The sequence below is a fragment of the Leopardus geoffroyi genome, chromosome C1 (genome assembly GCF_018350155.1).
Source record: "Leopardus geoffroyi isolate Oge1 chromosome C1, O.geoffroyi_Oge1_pat1.0, whole genome shotgun sequence".
In the NCBI taxonomy this organism is placed as follows: Eukaryota; Metazoa; Chordata; class Mammalia; order Carnivora; family Felidae; genus Leopardus; species Leopardus geoffroyi.
The window spans coordinates 65,123,313-65,137,351 of record NC_059328.1 but is presented as its reverse complement, the minus strand read 5'-3'; the positions used below and the strand labels follow the sequence as shown (position 1 = coordinate 65,137,351).

Here is a 14,039-nt window from a genome sequence, read left to right as displayed (position 1 = left end):
AGGGGCAGAGAGAGAGGGAGACACAGAATCGGAAGCAGGCTCCAGGCTCTGAGCCATCAGCCCAGAGCCCGACGCGGGGCTTGAACTCACGGACCACGAGATCGTGACCTGAGCTGAAGTCGGACGTTTAACCGACTGAGCCACCAGGCACCCCAATCTATTTGATTTTTTAAGGAAGTTTAAACTGTATCTGTGCAGTTTTCACAGACTTACCAATACAGCCTTTGATGATTTGAAAGTAAATTGGATTATCTACTTTTTGAAAAGGATCAACATGCAAGTAAATTAAAAACCATTTTAATTTAAAATTTAAAAATGGGGGAGAGGTGGGCGATACAGGGATATATATATAGGTTGTGGTTATGGAATGAATAAGTCACGAAAGAATGTAGTCAATGCTACCGTAAGAGCGATGGATCAAGATAGGTGGTAGCTACACTGGTCGTGAATACAGTATAATGTGTAAACATGGAATCACTATGTTGTACACCTGAAGCTAATGTAACATTATGTGTCAGGTATACTCAGAATCATTTAATGTGTATATGCTGACTGAATGACCCATCCATATGCAAATTCAAGGTTTTTCTGTGTGCTTAGAGCTGTTTGATGGTCTTAGGCTCTGAAGTTTTAAAATACTATAGTGGTTGAGGAAAAAAGACATATTTAAACATGCACTAATGATATGCACTAATTCAGAGAGGCAAAATGAAGTAATTCATAGGTAATTAAGTAAGTAAAGAGGAGAAACTGTTGTAGTATCACTGGTTAATTATAGCAGATTACCAGTCTAGATGGTGATGATGATGATTTTATATACACTGCTAGGTTTTATGGGGGTGCCTGAGTGGCTCAGTCAGTTGAGCATCTGATTCTTGGTTTCAGCTCAGGTCATGATCTCACAATTCATGAGTTGGAGCCCCATGTTCGGCTCCGTGCTGGCAGCATGGCGCCTGCTCGGGATTCATTCTCATTCTCTCTCTCTCTCCCCGTCTCCCCCTCTCCCCCCCACCCCCCACCCCCCCCCCCTCTTTCCTGTCCCTCCGCTGCACACATGCGCTCTGTCTTTCAAAATAAATAAGTAAACACTAAAAAAAAAATAAACAACCAGGATTTATGGACAAGGACTAGTACAGTTCCATTTATCTAGGTAACAGTAAGTAAGTATCTTCAAAGTACTATTGTCAGTAGCACAGTTCCAACTTTTTATTTATGGTCCAAAGTTCCAGTAGAGAATCCTAGTAGAGTTTCAGTCACCTGAGAACCATGTGCATTGATAATCCTACTAAGACTGTATTGGTGGAGGGATGGGTTGTTTTTTAAGAGAAAATTGAGATTCTTTCAGTAAAAAAGGAGAGGAACTTGTTAAATAGACAAGAGATGGGGGTACCTGGGTGGCTCAGTTGGTTCATGGGATTGAGCCCCATGTCGGGCTCTGTGCTGACAGCTTGGACCCTGTTGAGGATTCTTTCTCACCCTTTCTCCCTGCCCCTCCCCTGCTTGTTATCTCTCTAAATGAATAAATAAACATTAAAAGACAAGACATGAACAGTATGTTCCATGTTATGGCTGCCCAGCACATGTTCACACATCATACACATGTATACATACTTGCTTTTCTTCATGGATTTAGAATTTATTGTGTGTGCCCTTGCCTAAAGTAAAGAAGTTTTCACACACACAGGAAGATAATATAGGTATCAATTTGTGTATTGTGCTTAGGCCTCATTTGTTTCCTAAATTTAAGGAGGCAAGTTATAGTTGAATATTTAAAATAGTTCACTCCAGGGTGCCTGGGTGGCTCAGTTGGTTGGGCATCTGTCTTAGGCTCAGGTCATGATCTCGCAGTTCACGAGTTCGAGCCCCGTGTTGGACTCTGAGCCTGCTTTGGATTCTGTGTCTCCCTCTCTCTCTGCCCCTTCCCTGCTCATGCTCTGTCTCTCTCAGAAATAAATAAACACACACACACACACACACACATAAAATAGTTCATTCCATGAATGCTTGAATAAATGGTTAATGACTATATCCATTATGGTTGGGGGAACAGAAGTTATTGTAAGTATTTTGAATATAATAGGAATATAGGCAAAGAAATACTTAACTACTGAAAGGACTAGGCAGTGAAGGTCAAGAAGACCATTTATGGTGTTTGGACCATAAATAAAAAGTTGGAACTGTGCTACTGACAACAGTACTTTGAAGATACTTACTTATTGCTACCTAGACTTATTGCTGACTCTTAAGGTATCTAGAAGTGGGATAGGCTGCCATGCTGGAGGTAGGAGAGGTGGCCCGTGGGGGTTTCAGAGCCCAAACAGGTTAAGGAGAGCTTCTTGTGTGGACCCAGTCAAGGGGGTTGGAGCCCAGGTAAGTGAAAATGGATACCCATGTTGGCTGGGGGTTGGGGTGCAGTGGGTGATAGGATTGAGGGATGGATTCCATATGTAGAGTTGATCAAATAATAAGTATAGTGAGAGCCACATTTCTCATTGTCAGATAAGAGTTACAGGTATGCAAAGGGAGAAAACTAAAATGGATTGTGTTACTAGATTGGACTTATAGGTATCTTTGTGAACTCATGGTGATACATATATACATACATACATACATACAGAGGTACAAATGTGTGTATGTGTACACACGTATAGAAGCAGATGGATGTGTATATATGTTAATTCCCTACCTGTGTCACTGAAAGGCCTGGGAGCAATGCTAATTCCAATAGGATTGAAAATACCTAGCTTTCATCAGGTCCTGGCCTCTTAACATCTTTCTTCACTAAAAGGTACCAGCCTTCCTTAGAGAAGTGGCTGGTTCATATCAATGTTAATTTCCAACTTTTAGTCATTTCTGTTGCATAGGAAAATGTCCTTGTGTGTATGAAATGTACACCAAGATGTTTGGAGGAAAGGAACATTTGCTTAGCAGCTTACTCTCCATGGTCTAAGTAAAGGAAATTTCTTTGTGTCATATTGGAGTTTTCCTGTAAGTTTGAGATCGTTTCCAAGTTAAAAAATTTAAAATTGTGCAGTCCCTGGAAATTATCTCAACTGTTTGCCACTGGTAATTCTCAGAATAATGCTCAGAAATCTATTAAACTTGATAACCTGCTAATCTCCGGACCCTGGTGGGTTATTCTCAGGATGCTCATAAGACACAAGATGCTGCTGCTTTTAAAGATGTTAGCTGCCTGTGATACCAAGTAAAGGATTCTCGGGAAGATGCTTGGCAGTAGTGGCAAAATCCTATTTATGCCATCTGTGGATGCTTCAGTCCTACTCACAGCTGCCACCAGAGGGGAGAAGTTGCTTTCTTTTGTGCCTTCTATATATTGCATAGATCATTGATAATGCCTAATCTGTAGTACTCCTGGCATGGGATCCTGGAAAATGTAGGCTTCTCTTCTTCACAGAAGGGAGTGTAAGAATGAATGGAAATGATGCTTTATCGGCTGTACAGTAAAGTCTGTCTCTTGTCACCTCAGTATTCATACATGTAAGCAACAGCAGTAGCAACAATATCATGTTTCTGTTTAACACCGTGCAACCAGCTCATGTACCAATACATGCTGCGTTTACATTTTCCTAAACTTGGGAGACTCAAAGTTCTATGAGTCACTATATCCATTTTTGGATGTTAGTCATTCATCTTTAGTTCAGTCAGTTCAGTCATAATATCCCTTTCGTACTGTGAAGAATAAACTATAAGATTAACTACAACCAGTATACCTTATATGAAATAGTAGAGGAAGAAAAGTAAATTTGTAATTATTTACAAATTTGCTAAATGTTTACAGATATGTATATGCGGTAAGGAAGAAATATGTATGTACAGCTGATCATTTACCCATTTCATATTCTCTGTTTTCTCAATCAGCACTTAAGTTGGTTGTGGTTGTATTTACCCAGACCATCATTACTGAAGAATCTGAGGTCTTTGTAATCTTGCCTGGTTTAGATTTCTCTAGTTGCCTATTAGCTTTTAACCTCTGGGTTTGGAAACACTGAATGGTGCTTGCTGTGGGTTGAATGGCGGTCCCCCCAAAAAGATATATCCATGTTCTAATCTCTGTGAGTTCACCTTAATTGTGAATATGACCTGATTTGAAAAAGGGTTTTGCATATGTAATTAACTTAAGGATCTTGAGATGAGATCATTGTAGATTATATGCATGTACCCTAAATTCAATGATCAATGTCCTTATAAAAAGACTTACAGAAGAAAGAGACTCAGAAGAGCTGAAAGCCATATATAGGCAGGAGGCAGAGCTTGGAATATATAGCCACAAAGCAGAAACTTTAAGAGGCAAGGAACAGAATTTCCCCTAAAATCTTCCCTAACGTATGTTCCTGCCTACACCTTGATTTTGGGCTTCTGTTCTCCAGAACTTTGGAAGATTAAATATCTGTTTTCAGATACCAAGTGTATGGTAATCTGTTATACAGTAGCCCTCTGAAACTAATACAGTAGGTATAATCTGGTTTTCAGACATAAGCCTCTTTGTTCCTGTTGTATAGTGGCCATTTTATTTCAGCCTTTAAATACCCAGTACTGTAACCCACTCTGCCTCTTGGTTCAGTGACTAGAGGAACCATACATAACCAGAAGAGTATTTCAACTTTTAGTTCAGAAAACCATTGTTGTTTCCCTGTGGAATTGAATACCTCCAAACTAGTAGAGGCCAAAGTTGTGGAGATGAGAAGCAAAGATTTGTGAGTATGTCATTAGGTACTTTCTTTACCTGGTATCTAGCCTCATGTATTCTGGTTATGGGGAAAATACCATATACTGATTTCTAGTTTGGAGCATATACCATACCACAGAGGACAGTACCAACCCCACAAAATTTTGCCACCCATGCACAAAAACTGAGTCTTCAATAGGCCAGCAGCTTTTAGGTGATGCCACATGATAAGGTCAGTGACTCCCATGAATGTGAGCCTGACGTGGGGCTCGATCTCACTACTGTGAGAACATGACCTGAGTTGAAATCAAGAGTTGGCTGCTTAACCAACTGAGCCACCCAGGTGCCCCACGGAAAATATTTTAGTAGACATTCTCTCTAAGAAGGGGTGACTAGTAAACACACAAAAGGGTACACTATCAGCAATCATTAGGAAAATGCAAGTTAAAACCTGTGAAATACCATCACACAATTCTTAGAATAACTGGATAATATCAAGTGCTTACAAAAATGCAGAGCAAGTGGAATCGTCACATGCTGGTGGGAATGCAAAATGTTACATGCCAAATGATAGATTGGCAGTTTCTTCTAGGTTTAATAAGCATAAGTGCACGTGACTCAGCAGTGTCACTTCTGAGTATTTACTCCAGAGAAATGAAAACTTATGTTCACAAAAACTTATGTTCACAGAAGGTGTGCCTGGCTGGTTCAGTCTGTAGAGCATGTGACTTGAGGTCATGAGTTCAAGCCCCATCTTGGGCGTAAAGCTTACATTAAAAATAATAGAAAAGAAACGTGTGTACAGATGGTCATAGCAGTATTGGTCATAATTGACCTAAACTGGAAACCATTGAAATGTTATCGGCTGGCAAATGGATAAACAAAATGTATAGCTCTATAATGGAATACTACTGGTAGTAAAGAAGATTGGAGTATTGATGCATGCAGCAGCATGGATGAATCTCAGAAACATTAGGCCAGGGGAAAGTAGATGTGAAAAGGCTATGTGATGTTGAATTCCATTTATATGAAATATCTGAAAAGTGGGAAACCATGAAGACAATGTACATCAGTGGTTTCCTGGGGCTGAGAATAAGAGATTGATTGTAGGATGGTGCAGGGGAACTTTTTGGGGTGTCAGAAATATTCTAAACTGGTTTATTGTTGTGTTGCAAAACTATAAATTTACTCCGCCCCCCCCCCCCCCCCCCCCGCCTTTTAAAGCAGGCTCCATGCCCAGTGTTGGACTTAAACTCACAGCCCTGAGATCAAGAGTTGGATGCTCTATAGATTAAGCCACCCATGCATTCCCCCCCCCCCCAAAAAAAAAAGAAAACAGTGTGTGAGTGTAAAACTTAACACTGGAGTACAAATATAGGTGCCCTTGGTACACTGGAACTTAAGTAGAGTTTCTGAAAAATTGAAAAAGTAGATAGGATCAGGTTGAAGAAGCAAACCAAAGGCCACAGGAAATATCATACAGATTTCAAGCTTGAAAGTGGCAGACACCAATAATAACCTCAGCATTCTGTCCCCTGCATTGTATAAGGCAACAAGCATAAAGGTTTTTGCGTGGATACAGCAGTAAATAAGGAGATGTGGGTCAGTTAAAGAAGGAATTATCTTAGGTAGTTTCTAATCCATAGAATTGTGATTTCTTAAATTAAGCTTTAAAATAGACACAATTGGGGGTACCTGGGTGGCCCAGTCGGTTGAGCATCTGACTTTGGCTCAGGTCATGATCTCACAGTTTGGTTTGAGCCTTGCATTGGGCTCACTGCTGTCAGCGCACAGCCCGCTTTGGTTCCTCTGTCCCCTTCTCTCTCTCTACCCCCCCCCCCCCCCCCCGTGCTATATCAAAAATAAATAAACATTAAAAAATTACAGTTGATCCTCAGATAAAGACATAAAGATACTATATCATAAAAACAAAACTCAACAGATGAGTTGATTGGAAGCAGCATAAATAATGCTGGAGAGCAAAGTGGTGTACTGAAAGGTTTTGCAGAGTTTCTCCTAAAATGAAACACAAGGATAAACAGATGGAAAACAGAAGTTTCAACATGTTGGATAGATATAGAATCCAATGATTTTCTAATAGGTAATTTTATTTTATTTTTTTAATTAAAAAAAATTTTTTGAGAGAGTCAGAGCATGTGAGCAACTGGGGGAGGGACAGTTGGAGAGGGAGAGAGAATCCCAAGCAGGCTCCACACCCAGTGAGGAAGATGACTGAGAGATTGAGCCCAGGGTAGAGCCTGACTCAGGACTTGCCATGAAATTATGACCTGAGCTGAAATCAAGAGTCCTATGCTTAATTGACTAAGCCACCCACGCACTGCATATTTATTTTAGAAGAGACTAGAGGGGAGGAACAACTATTAGGGCAACAGTTTAGAGAAATTAACCTGAAGTAGAACAAAACATGTATCTTTTTTTTTAAGTGTTTTTTTTTTTTTTTTGAGAGTGAGCATGAGGATGAGTTGGGGAGGAGCAGAGAGAGAGAGAGAGAGACAGAGAGAGAGAGACAGAGAGAGAGAAAATCCCAAGCAGGCTCCACACTGTCAGCATGGAGCCTGCCTGATGAGGGGCTTGAACTCACAAACCATGAGATCATGACCTGAGCTAAAATCAAGAGTCGGATGCTCAAACCGACTGAGCCACTCAGGCGCCCCAACATGTATCTTTAAATTAATGAGGTGGTTGTAGTTAACTAAATATTTTAAAAACCCCACCTAGACACATAAGAAATATCCTAATGCCAAAAATGAAGTCCTGAAAGTATTCAAACCTGATAAAGCTATGTGTTAAGTGTATTTAATTGGTATAATCAATCTGACATTACATTTCAGAAATCTCCATTCTCTAGGGATAAATTGTGCATCATAGAAAGTCCCAACTTTAATTCTCTTCCTTGAGACAGACATACTTTGATTTCTTTGTTAACCATCAGACAGCCACAGTGTTTTTCATTGCCTTTCATTGTTCTGTGGAAGCAACTATCTTATATCTCAGAAAGATCCTTGCCCTCAAATAACTTTAATAAATAAATAATACATGATGTATTGAAAGGTAATGACTTCTGTGGAAAAGGAAAATAATAGAACAGTGTACTAGAACATAGTACAGTGATGATGGGAGGTGTCAGGTGCAATTTCAAAAAGGGTGATCAAGATAGGCCTTTATTGAGAAGGTGACATGTAAGCAAAGACTTGAAGGAGGTGTGGAAGGTTTTCAGATAAGCGTGAAAAGGAGTGATGGCCATGTAAAAGCTTTAAGAAACAGGAATGTAAATACTTGGTTCTGGGAATAACAAAGAGGTCTATGTGACTACAAGTGAATACATGATGAAGAAAGTATTAGAAGATGAAGTCAAATCATGGAGCCAGATCATGGAGGTACTTCTGTGCTATTATAAGGATCTTTGGGGATAATGGCAGGGTTTTACTAGATTTGATTCTAGGAGAGACATTATCTGAATTTGGCTGTCTTTGTCCTCAAATAGTATGTACCATGGGCATTTAGTTACCCATAATGAAATATTTTTAAGAGTCTCCTGTCTATTCACACGAATAACAGGTAGATAAATTTCAGATACCCTTCATCTTTCCCAAGCTCTTTGCCTCCACCTTTCTTTTCATACTAGTTTTTCTATCATTTCAGCTTCTTTAGTTGAAAGCAGTAGTAGCCCACATTAGCTAACTTAAGCAAAAAAGAAATTTATCAAAAGGTAAAACTGAATAACCAACCTCTCCAGAATTTTAGGATCCAGGCTAGTTCTGAGTATGTAGCTAACAAAATTGACATTGGAGTGACTTCATTCTCACCATTAGATCGCTCCTGAAGATTTCCATTTCTAGTAGAGTTTTGCCTAGATGAGTCACATACTCATTTCCTTAGGCCTTAGAAGAGGGAATGGAACAACTTTAGGGACTTTTGTCCCACCACTTTTGGGAATTTGTCCTATACATATATGTATATTGTTGGTGAAATGACATGTACAAGATTATTCTTTGCAGCACTGTGCTTGTAATTCATTGCAGCATTGTGTTTGTAATAGCAACATGTCCACTAATATCTTAAGTGAACAGAAGTAAAGGGTAGACAGTGGATATGATATGTTTAAATAAGATTTACACATTTGATTTTTAATAAATATGTAGAGTATTTGTTTTGAAGACTTACCTTGACCATTTTCAGTTATTGTCTTTGATTCTCCTTTTGTGTATACTTGTAAATTTTGAGACATAACCTAGACTTGTTTATTAATAGTGTTACTGTGGTACTAAGATAACTTAGCATCAATGTACATCACATTCTTTATGAGGAACTGGCCTTCTCAGATGCTAAAGTAGAATGGTTGTATTCTGCTATAAAACAAGTTTTAGATATTAGGTGACTGATATTTTTTCTTCCTATAGCTAAACAGAGCATTCCAAGAGGAGGACTCTCCAGCTACTTTTTATTGCATCAGTATGCAGTGGTTTAGAGAATGGGAAAGTTTTGTGAAGGGTAAAGATGGAGGTAAGTGGTTAACTGAAAAATGAAATTCTTTGTTGGGGCGCCTGGGTGGCTTGGTCGGTTAAGTGTCCGACTTCGGCTCAGGTCATGATCTCACGGTCCGTGAGTTCGAGCCCCGTGTTGGGCTCTGTGCTGACAGCTCAGAGCCTGGATCCTGTTTCAGATTCTGTGTCTCGCTCTCTCTCTGCCCCTCCCCTGTTCATGCTCTGTCTCTCTCTGTCTCAAAAATAAATAAACGTTTAAAAAAAAATTAAAAAAAAAAAAAAAGAAATTCTTTGTTGATTTTTTTTTTTTTTTAATTAACAAATACTTTTTGAGTATCTGTGTGCACTTGGGATTATATACCAGTGAGCAAAAGAGAAAAAGATCTAACAGTCTAGTTTATATTCTGGTTATATAAATGCTTTAAACCTATTTCATGAATTATAGCATATTCAGAGCAGGAATAGAGGAACCGAACAAAATTAGTCTATAATCTTAATATCGAAAAGTTAAAAAAAATCTTCCCAACATTGGTTACATAATGGTTTAACCATTACTACTTTGTGGACTTTAAAAACAAATTTGTGGGGCGCCTGGTCAGCTCAGTTGGTTAAATGTCTCACTCTTGATTTCAGCTCAGGTCATGATCTCATGGTTTGTGGCATTGAACCCCACACTGGGCTGTGTGCTGAGGGTGCAGAGCCTGCTTGGGACTTCTCTCTCCCTCTTTTTCTGCCCCTCCCCCACTTGCATGCACTTTCTCTCAAAATAAATAAACATTATAAAAATTTAAAAATAATTTTTGTGACAGTATGTGTAAAAAGATGTTCTTGATATATGAAAATGGTTGCAATACTGTATACGTCCTCTGAAACTTTTATATTTAAAAAAAATGGCAAACATATGCAAAGGCAAAAAACCCCACAGATATTAAACCTGCTTATCTCTCTGTAATGGGATTACAGTATTTTTTCTTCCTTGTGCCTTTTTTTTTCCTTCAGATTTTAGTAATGAACACGCACTGTCCTTTTGTATTTTGTATTCAAGGGGAAAATGGGTGTTTTTCCCCCTTAAATTAAAGAAGGATGTATTTTAACATTTCATTTTATAATGCTTTTGTAATGTTTTTAGTTTAAATAATGACAATCTGAAATAAATCGAGAATTACATGATTTCTTTTTTTTTTTTTTTTTTTTAATTTTTTTTTTTCAACGTTTATTTATTTTTGGGACAGAGAGAGACAGAGCATGAACGGGGGAGGGGCAGAGAGAGAGGGAGACACAGAATCGGAAACAGGCTCCAGGCTCTGAGCCATCAGCCCAGAGCCCGACGCAGGGCTCGAACTCCCGGACCGCGAGATCCTGACCTGGCTGAAGTCGGACGCTTAACCGACTGCGCCACCCAGGCGCCCCACATGATTTCTTTTTAAAAAATAATTTTTTTAATGTTTATTTTTGAGAGAAAGAGAGAGCGTGAGCAGGGGAGGGGCAGAGAGACAGGGAGATGCAGAATCCAAAGCAAGTTCCAGGCTCTGAGCTGTCAGCACAGAGCCCAATCCAGGACTCGAACTCACGAACCTCGAGATCATGACCTGAGCCCAAGTTGGATGCTTACCCAGCTGAGTCACCCAGGCACCCCTACATGATTTCTTTTTAAATTACAAAAGAATTGTTCTTTTATAGTATTAAAAGTGAATTTTATTTTACTTTATTTATTTATTTTTTTTTTATTTAAAAAAAATTTTTTTTTAACGTTTATTTATTTTTGAGACAGAGAGAGACAGAGCATGAACGGGGGAGGGGCAGAGAGAGAGGGAGACACAGAATCGGAAACAGGCTCCAGGCTCTGAGCCATCAGCCCAAAGCCTGACGCGGGGCTCGAACTCACGGACCGCAAGATCGTGACCTGGCTGAAGTCAGACGCTTAACCGACTGCGCCACCCAGGCGCCCCTATTTATTTATTTTTTAAAAGTGCATTTTAACCTGTGATCCTCAGATGGATAGTTAAGATTGAGATTTTGGATGGTAGTGAGAGAGCCTCTCTCCCCCTTTCTTTCTTGGTTTTGTTTTGGGGGAACCAAAAAGACCCAAAAAGAAGCTCAGAAGACAGTTCAGAATTCACTATAATAATCAGTGTGATTATATAGTTACATTCCTCAACTATCTCAAGCACAGAAGTATGTAATTCTTTGGTGCATTCCTTTGAAAAGTATGCATTTTGATCATTTGTTTTTCCTTTTGACTTAGATCCTCCAGGTCCTATTGATAACACTAAAATTGCAGTCACTAAATGTGGCAATGTAATGCTCAGGCAAGGTAAGTTTGACTAATATTTAAACTATTTGTCACTATTAAGAATATATCATTACTAGCCATCTGTGCCACGTTTTTTACGCAGCTCAATGATATAATTCATACATGAAGTAGGACAAATACTTGCCTAAAAGTTGCCAGTGTTTGTTATTTGAGCAAAGGTTTTAAGGCTTTTGTATGAGCTAGGAAAGAGTACTTAAGACAGACCATATGTTGCAGCTTATAACAATATGGGCTGGTAATCTGAAAATTCATGTTCCACAAGTTCTCAGTTATCCCTGGAGTATTCATGCTGGGGGGAGGGTACATTATGAATGTTTTTGCAATATGAATATGTAGGGTTGTAAATATTATTCTGTTTGCACTTAATTTTAGGAGCAGATTCTGGTCAGATTTCAGAAGAAACATGGAATTTTCTACAGTCTATATATGGTGGAGGGCCCGAAGTTATCCTACGACCTCCAGTTGTTCATGTTGACCCTGATAGTCTGCAAGCAGAAGAAAAAATTGAAGTAGAAACTCGGTCCTTGTAATTTTGAGGATATAGAAAGTTCTAATGAGAAATCATTTTCATTTTCTCTCGCATACACATGCAAAAACATTCCTAAAAACATGTTTATTTTCTTGATTTTTAATATTTTATCTCTTATTCCTTCTTACTGGGCATTATGGAAGAATGTGTTAAAATGTATGATATACTACAGGTTGGTATATTTAATGCTAGATAACTTACCGTAAAGTCTTTCAGTGTGATATTTTTGAAAGAGAAGGGATAATTGTGATCATTTGGTAATCAGTAGGTTATCTTTGACCTTTATACTACATGCAAATCCATAGTATCCTTTGTAGTTTTGTAAATACTTTTGCTTTGGAAACTTTTTCATTACCTTAAAATACCATAACTCTGACCAATCATTTCAGTTCTCCAGAAACCTAATTTAATTGTATAGTTTTGACATGGCTTCATATAATAAAGAGCCTATTTTAAATTGAAAGTTGTAGTCAGAAAAATGGTAATTTCCTAAAGCTCAGGAAACGTTAAGGTGTCACTTCTTTTGCACTGCAGCATATAAACTAGCATATTAATATTTACAAAATGTCTTTTTGAATGTATCAAGGATGTATTTAGTTTGAGTGGAATTTGTGTCAGCAGTTATCAGTAACTTATTGCCTCTTATACTGTAAAAGGTTAAACTTCAATTCCTGTAACCCTGGATAGTATTCATTAATATTAGTAAAAAACTTAGAGTTAGTTTTAGGGCACTTTTTATTTTGAGAGCATGAAGTATGGAATGTGTTGATGAGATTGTTGATAAAGCTAAAGACACTTGCAAAATGATTTTTTTAATGAAATGCATAAAGTCTTTTTGGATAATATAGTATGCACTGCTATTTGCTTGATTATGTGATGTCAAAACTTTAACTATATTCCAAGTACAAAAACAAACTGGATTACTTTGAGGATGTTGAATAGCATTCATGATGGGTTTGTTTTGGTGTGGGGCAACTGCCACCAGCTAAAACAGTGTTGTTAAAATTAGTTCAATAAAAATGATTTTAAAATGTGTAACTTGGGTGTTGAATTGACTTGATGAATATTAAGTGTGAAAGGTATAAAGTTTGTTAATATTAATGTCTTCCTGTTATTTCTTAATCACAGGTAGGCAAAATAAGTCATTTGGTATAGTAAAGTTTTGATGTTTAATGAAACAGCGAGCTTAATTAATCAGCATTAAGATGTATTTGAATTTTTAAAAAGATGTATCTAGCTTTCAGATTTCTTCTTCCTCGTAGTTACATTATGATCCTCTTCACAGATTTAATGATGTTGTATCCAACTCTGAATCACCAGAGTATATTGTAATTTGGTATTTAAGAGATAGTCAAAAAAGGTTTGTTTTTAATAGTGCTTGTCGTTTATTGAATATTTATGATGTTTCAGCCACCTTACTAAAGTGCTTTACTTATATTTAATCCTTATTACAGTGTTATGACTTAGATCAAGTGGCTTGCCCCAAGTTACACAGCAAAGAAGTGGCAGATGGGGACTCCCAACTCCAGTCAATGTAACTTCATACCAGTGCTTATTCACCATTTTATAATATCTCCCAATGAATTCTTTTGAAACAGATGATAGTATTAGTCACATTCATTATTAGCATTACTATTTTCATAACAAACTTTGGAAGATTATGTGTGATTAATTATATCAGAAAGAGGTAATTTCCCTGTATTTTGAAGCTACTCCTGTAACTCTCCAAGATGATAAGTTTGAATATACTTGTTACCGTTTTGAAGGATTGCATGTAAGGGGATTAGGTAAGAAACTTTTTTTTTTTTTTTTTTTTTTTTTGAGAGGGAAAGTGCATGTACAGAGGAGGAGCAGAAGGAGAGGGAGAGAGAATCTTTTTTTTTAATGTTTATTTATTTTTGAGAGAGAGAGAGAGTGTGTGTGAGTGAGCATAGTGGGGGAAGAGGCAGAGAGAGACACACAGAATGTGAAGCAGGCTCCAGGCTCTGAGTTGTCAGCAGAGCC

The 14,039-nt window shown here is 38.1% G+C and overlaps 1 protein-coding gene across 4 annotated transcripts in view; it reads left to right on the top strand.

Moving 5' to 3' along the window:
- The window catches only part of USP33 (ubiquitin specific peptidase 33), a 65,118-nt gene extending 52,045 nt beyond the window's left edge, over nucleotides 1-13,073 (top strand). For all 4 annotated transcript variants that reach the window (XM_045477918.1, XM_045477916.1, XM_045477919.1 and 1 more), the window contains 3 exons: nucleotides 9,109-9,211; nucleotides 11,438-11,506; nucleotides 11,879-13,073. In XM_045477918.1, the coding sequence (XP_045333874.1) occupies nucleotides 9,109-9,211; nucleotides 11,438-11,506; nucleotides 11,879-12,036 (330 nt within the window). In that variant the 3' untranslated portion in view covers nucleotides 12,037-13,073. The remainder of the gene's footprint in view (nucleotides 1-9,108; nucleotides 9,212-11,437; nucleotides 11,507-11,878) is intronic.
- Nucleotides 13,074-14,039: the final 966 nt, after the last annotated feature.